The sequence below is a fragment of the Passer domesticus genome, chromosome Z (assembly GCF_036417665.1).
Source record: "Passer domesticus isolate bPasDom1 chromosome Z, bPasDom1.hap1, whole genome shotgun sequence".
Classification (NCBI taxonomy): Eukaryota; Metazoa; Chordata; class Aves; order Passeriformes; family Passeridae; genus Passer; species Passer domesticus.
Genome location: NC_087512.1, coordinates 76403922 through 76410181, shown reverse-complemented (window position 1 = coordinate 76410181; position 6260 = coordinate 76403922). Strand labels below are relative to the sequence as shown.

Here is a 6260-nt window from a genome sequence, read left to right as displayed (position 1 = left end):
CCATTTAATGGTATCTAAAAGTTCATTTCGAACACTGTGATGACACAGCAGGCCTTCCATCCCTGCAGGCCCATGTTGTCAGAAAACAAAGGAAATCCTGTTTCCTAGTTTCAATTTCTACATCTCCATGATGCTCTCCCTCAGCCACCTGCATCACATCTCCCTGGCCCTTTCTCTAATTCCTGTCCTGACACCTTGCCATGGTTTCCTGGGAACAGTCCTGGTCTCTACTCACAGGGCCTCTGGTCTCTCTCCCTGGGAGAGGCCATCACATCCAGGCCTTCCAGGCCAGGCCCTGTACAAGGTTTTGTCCCTTTTGGTTTAAAGGTCAGAGTTTGTCCTCTCTGCAGCCCTGCTGGATCGAGGGTGATGGGCACAAGGACACTTTGCAGCTGTGTTTAGGGCTGTGGGGCTGTTCAGCCTTGCTTGCTCAGTAGAATGGGTCCTGTCCAGGGGGCTCCAAACCCAGGAAGGAATTCTCTCTGCCTTTTGTTTTGGCAGCAGTACTTTCATCTGCACAATGACAAGGCCAGGCCTCCATGCTGGCAGCACCCCTGAGGTGACAAGGACAGCATGTAGGCCCCTGAACAAAGGAAATCTGCAAATACACAAATGGTGCCCCAGGGGTGCAGCTCAACTTTTCTCCTCCTGCCTGTGCTGAGTTGTCCTCCGCACCTGAATCCTGAAGCCTGAGAAGGGCACTGTGCCAGCAAGGTGCAGTCTGACACTTCACTGCTGACCAAACAAGGGCCCCTTCCCATTGTTCAGGCTGCCGAACTGTGGGAAGAAAGGAAAATGTGTCTGAATCAGGGCAGCCAGGCTGCCAGCAGGGTCTTGTGGGCCTCCCTGTGCTGTTGTGGGACACCTCATGGGAACTGACCAAGTGAGGGACAGCTGGAAGCTCGGCTGGAGGAGAAGGTTGGGATTTTTCAAAGATTTGGATGCTGCAGTTAAATGTCGCAATTCAAGGCTGCTGCTGATCTCAAACTGGGAGGGGCTGTTGACTCTCTTGAGGGACAAGTGTTGCGGTGTAGAGGCCATGTGTCCCCGGCCCAGCAACAGAGAGAACAGGGGTGTGACAGATCCCCCGGCAGACGCCGCAGAATTCCAGCTGACAGCAGAGGTTCGGCGCAGATGAAAAAAGAGGCAGCAGCACGAGTCCTGGAGTTGGAACAGGCATAGCTTTATTTGATGGTAAACTCCCCAAGTCCAAGGTCCCAAGACCCTGACCCAAGGGCAGGCAATAACATAAACAGGGATGGTCTTGGGGGAGAATACAATTGTTAACCAATCGAGAGGACTGAGGGTGGAACACAAGGTGGGCAAATACAATCTGTAAACCAATGGAGGATCTTAAGGGAGGGGAAAGGCTTAAGTAAAGCAATGGGGTTTCAAAGGATAGAGAACTGACAAGGACGGTTCTGGAGAAAAAGGCAGGCTTAGGGAAGGATTGACATCTGAGGAGGGAAGGAGCAGGGAAGGTGTTGGGGGAAAATAAGTAGGGACAAGAGGGATGGAGGATTTGGCAGGGAGTGGCCAGGCAACAAAGAAGAAGACAGTTAACCAAGCTGAATAACAATGAGGGAGTGAGTCTAAATTTAGCAACATAAGATACAAAATGGGGAACCTTGGCTACTCCAAAGGCGGGGAGAAAAACACGGATTAAAAAACCACAAATCAAGCAATAAAATATACCAAATAAAGAAAATGAAAATACACCACAACAAGAAGATGTGATGCAGAGAAATGCAGAGAGATTGGAGCCTTGGATTTCCTGTGGGAAAAGGTGCTGCGCCCATGGCCCTGGGCCTAAGGCTGTGCCCCACAGGACATGGGTGCCACCCGTGGTGGGGCACAAGGGGAAGGCTGAGGAAGCAGAGCCCAGAGACTCTGTGGGGGAAACAACAACAATTTCTTTCTTTGCTCTAAAATAAGGGGCTGAAGGAGCCTTGCTGGTGCCACTGGCAGGGGTGGGGAGACTCCTCAGGTTCTGGGGCCTTTCTCGTTAGGGACCGCCGGGGCCGCCCAGGTGAGCAGCGCCCACCATGGGTGGGAGCAGAGGGTCTGGGGCTGGTGCCCTGGACAGAGGGACCTGCCTCCTCCTGGGGCTGGTCCTACTCTGGGGACACCAGCACAGCTGGGGGTGGCTTTGGCCCCTGGTGGGAGTGATCTCAGGAAGGAGCTGGAGCTGCTGTCCCTGCAGAGTGGGGTACGAGGGCCAGAGGAACCCTGTCATGACTCTGGAGAGCCCAGGACCCATCACCACGTGAGCCATGCTGTGCCATCATCCCCTCTTGCCTCTGGCTGTTGTCATCCCTGAGAGTCATCAGCCCAAGCAGTTCTTTCTTCACTTGGAACTAATTTCTCCTGGTTTGAGGCTTGGCTGGTGTGAGGCAAGGATGCTGCGTGCAACCACCACGTGGCTCTGCCTCAGGGTGCAGAGATCTCTCTTCAAACCTGTGCACATGGAGGATGTCCACTGACATGCTTTGGTGCTTTACAGTCCACATGGAAAAAGATGGATGTTTGTTCATCAGGAATTCTTTTTCTTTTTATTAGGAGGGGTGTTTTTCCATGCTTGAGAAAGTGCCTCTTAAAAGAGACAGCTATATTCCATTTCATTTGGAATTGGACTTGTAACAGTCTAAATATGTAGGCAGCTGCTGGAATTTCAGAGTACCAAGATGTTGTCCTTTTCCTGGGGAAACTAAGGCCACAGATAGTCCAGGAGATGCATTTAATGCTTGAAGAGGACTCTTGGCCAAGGTGCTGATTTCATCTGGAGTTCCTTGCACATCAGTGCCCCAGAACTCCCCCCATTAACTCACTGCCATGGTCACGTTTCATTTCTTTTCCTCTTCTATCCCATGTACCCTGAAATGATGAAATGATAGAAAGGGTGAGGATGGTGTTGGAAATTATTTAGACATGTGAGAGGTCATGGTCTTATTCCATGAATGTGCATTTACACACAACAAACATGAGAGGTTAAAAACTCACTTTGGTCAGTGTCAGAAAGTAGAGCCGTTAATTATTACTTATTAATATTTGTCTACTCATGTGCAATGGATGAGAAGAAATAGCATCATGTTTGCATGAGTCTTCCCAGGCACACATAGTTTGAAAATGATTCAAAAATTATTCAAAACCTGGATCAGCTGTATCTTTCTAAGTCAATACCCTCAAAGTTCACTGCCTCCACAGTTTTTCAGGACTGATTTTTTAAAGTTTCTTCAATGCTGATGAACCATCCTAAAGTGGATTTCCCTTAGATCCTTGTCCCTCTTCGCCATTGCTATTCATGCCAGGAAGACTAGGTGCTTATTTCCAGAAGCACCATGCCTGACAGGCTTTTTGCCTGGGCTGTTACTAAACTGCACTTTTTGCTTGCAGGCCATCTAAGCCATGTCCTTTTTCACAGCTGTGCCTTTCTCCTTGAGACTGCACAGACTGCAAACAATGCCCAGCCTAGAGGGAATGTCTATTCCTTTGATTCTGTCCTCGTCACAAAGGGACTTGGAAACAAGAAACCTGGAAAGAAAATATCAACGTAGCCATGCATCTTTAACTCCACGCCCTTGTTTCCTTCTTTCAGCTACCTTCTGGGTGAGCACTCTGGCTGGTTATGGAGTACATGGACGGAGGCACCCTGAGCGATGTCATCAGCAAGAGCTACCTGTCTGAAGAGGAGATGGCAGCCATCAGTCGGGAGGTCAGCAATGCCATCTGTGCTTCTAAGGGCTTGGGCAGGATTGTCTGGGAAACAGGGGCTCATAACAGGAGAGGTTTAATGTGCCAAGCTTTGTTTGTGGGCAAGTAGAAGCATCTCAAGTGAAATGGCTGCCAGTGCCCCTGCACTCACTGAACTCAGTTCTTGTACTTTTATCTCCTGCTGTTTTGTTCTCACTCTGCCTCATGTATTTGCTCTTCTCCATCTTGCTTCTCTAAACTTTTGCCTGTCTTCACTGCATTCCTTGTCTGTAAAAACAAAGGAGCTTGTTGCAGGATTTGAAAGGAAAAGCAAAGGAAAAGAGAGAGACTCATTTCTCTCAGTCCTCAGCTAAAAAGGATAGGAGTGCAGCCAAAGCGCTGTTTGCTTCTGAGCACATCCCCTGCAGCAGCAGTCATCCTGGCTGGTGTGCAGGGGACAGTCTACAACAGCAGGTGCTGTTGCTCTTTCAAAGGCTGGCATGCCTTTCCTTAGAAAGGTCCTGCTCTGCAAGTGTTGCAGCAGCAAGCCCTTCCTCTCAGTGGCACTGTGTTCTCCATTCCTCCCCATTCCCCTGGAGAGGGAATCTTTTTGATTCTTTGTGTCCTTTCTTATGTGATGAAATCACATCACTTAGTTTTGCCCTCCTGTTTCTGTTTCCTCTCTCAGTGCCTGCAAGGACTGGATTTTCTTCACTCCAACCATGTGATCCACGGAGATGTGAAGAGCAGCAACATCCTTCTCAGAACCGACGGCTCTGTCAAGCTGGGTCAGTATATTCTTGGTCAGGTGCAGCATTCCAGGGATGTGCGTGTGGGGCTGCTTGGAGTGACTGCCAGCTCCCCAGAAATGGTGCTGGTGGCAGTGCAGGGACATCTGCTGTGAGCTGGTGACACGGCTGCAATATACTCAGAGGCATGACAAGGAACAAGCAGTCAAGAGTGGTGTTGCTCTGTGTGTGTCTCTTCCACAGGGAGGGAGCTACAGGTCTAAAGCTTCCAACGAACAACAGCCACTGCTGGAGGCAGTGTAAAAAACTGTGGGAATTTTTTAAGTCACAATGCCATATTTCCTTGGCTAAAGACCTGAGAAAACAGAGCAGGGACAGTTGTCCAAGAGATTCAACAGCACATTCTCAGACTTCTACTGGGGAATTCTTTTGCTTGGTTTCCTATTGCACAGAATTAAAATAGAAACAGTTATTTTGCTTTCTCCTCAGCCGATTTTGGCCTCTCTACTCAAGTCACCCCTGAGAAGAATACACGGAGCTTGTTAGCAGGGACTGCTTGGTGAATGGCACCTGAAGTGGTGACACATGAATCATACGGCCCCAAAGTGGACATATGGTCTTTTGGAATTGTGGGAATTGAAATGGTGGAATAAGAACCTCGTTACTGGAACCAGAGTCCTGCCTTGGTAAGGAGCAAATCCTCACTGATCCCACTGTCTTTCTCACCTGTCCCATGTTCTGTGTGCCATTGGACAAAATCCCATTGCCATCTGCTAGCATTACTTCCACCACAGTGCCCTTTTAAAAATGTCCCTGCAACACATCAGCACCTGCTGTAGTTTTGGCTGCATCAGTGGGGGAACTCAAGCCTTACCACATGCAAACAAACTCCATTCTCAGGCAGTACTTGCCTTTGGGTAATAAGTGGTTGCAGTTTTTTTGTCTGTGTAGATGGCCCCAGTAACAGGAAACAAGCATCTTAGAACTACTCTTATTCTTCCAGAAATGAAGGAAGGAAACCCAAACCAAACAGAGTTTCTAAAACTGGTTTTCAGAGGGGGACTGCATCCCCTGTGCAGTTTCTTCTTGCTGGGAGGCTTGACTGAAATCTGGGCAGGAGGGTGTAGAGACCGCAGAGTCTCTTCTGCTTCTTGTGCAGTGCTGCTGAAACACTCAGTGACCATGTTTCTTTCACAGCTGAAGCAACGTTCTCCATGTCACCAAGCCAGCACCTGGTGATGTGGAGAGCCTGCCAAAACCTCCCAGTGTTTCCTGGCACTAATGGGCCTACCATTAATGCATTGACTTGAGTATCCAAAGGAGCAGAGAGTGACCATAGGGGTGGCACCTCTCCTTCTTCTGACCATAGAAAGCTTTGCGTTGGCTGCATAAGGAAAGATGAAATTTTCAGACTGCTGAGAGACAGAGCTGCAGGTGTTTCCTGTGTGCCCAAGCAGGCATTTCCATCCCAACACATTTCTGCAGGCATCTTAATGTGTCTGTGTGGAATATGAGATTGTAATTATTAGTTTCCTTACCTGGGGATTAACTGATGGATTTCCTTTCTTTCCTTCCAATTACCATTGTTTTCAAGAACAGGAGAAAAAGCTTGATGAGTTTTGTTCTATGGCAGCTGTGCTTAAGGGACCAACAAGCACTGCAGTGATGCCTTTCATGTACTAATCCTTGGAATTAGTATAGCAAAGTCCCTCTTCCTAAAAGCCTGTCAAGCAGGTGTGAATCCTCAGAGAAGCAAACGTGCTTTTGTTGATGTCGTTCCCACTGAGTAGGTTAATTAATGAAATCAGCTGCCATGGCAAG

At 48.7% G+C, this 6260-nt stretch overlaps 1 protein-coding gene across 2 annotated transcripts; it reads left to right on the top strand.

Annotated features, from left to right (window-relative positions):
* The first annotated feature begins 846 nt into the window (after positions 1–846).
* Positions 847–5241, top strand: LOC135290518 (serine/threonine-protein kinase PAK 3-like). 2 transcript variants are annotated; one of them, XM_064404452.1, is made up of 4 exons: positions 847–1194; positions 3596–3712; positions 4379–4478; positions 4929–5241. In XM_064404452.1, the coding sequence occupies exons 2-4, from the start codon at positions 3626–3628 to the stop codon at positions 5000–5002; spliced, it is 261 nt and encodes an 86-aa protein (XP_064260522.1). In that variant the 5' UTR covers positions 847–1194; positions 3596–3625; the 3' UTR covers positions 5003–5241. The 2 variants fall into 2 exon arrangements, with proteins under 2 accessions (XP_064260522.1, XP_064260523.1); XM_064404453.1 differs by lacking the exon at positions 847–1194 and having other exon boundaries at positions 2824–3712.
* The last annotated feature ends 1019 nt before the right edge of the window (positions 5242–6260 follow it).

Bases quoted from the DNA above. Each gene is read 5' to 3' on its own strand.
- LOC135290518 (XM_064404452.1), top strand. From the start codon at position 3,626: ATGGAGTACATGGACGGAGGCACCCTGAGCGATGTCATCAGCAAGAGC. The intron at 3,713-4,378 runs GTCAGCAATGCC...TTCCTCTCTCAG, and splicing joins TGGCAGCCATCAGTCGGGAG to TGCCTGCAAGGACTGGATTT. The intron at 4,479-4,928 runs GTCAGTATATTC...CTTTCTCCTCAG, and splicing joins CGACGGCTCTGTCAAGCTGG to CCGATTTTGGCCTCTCTACT.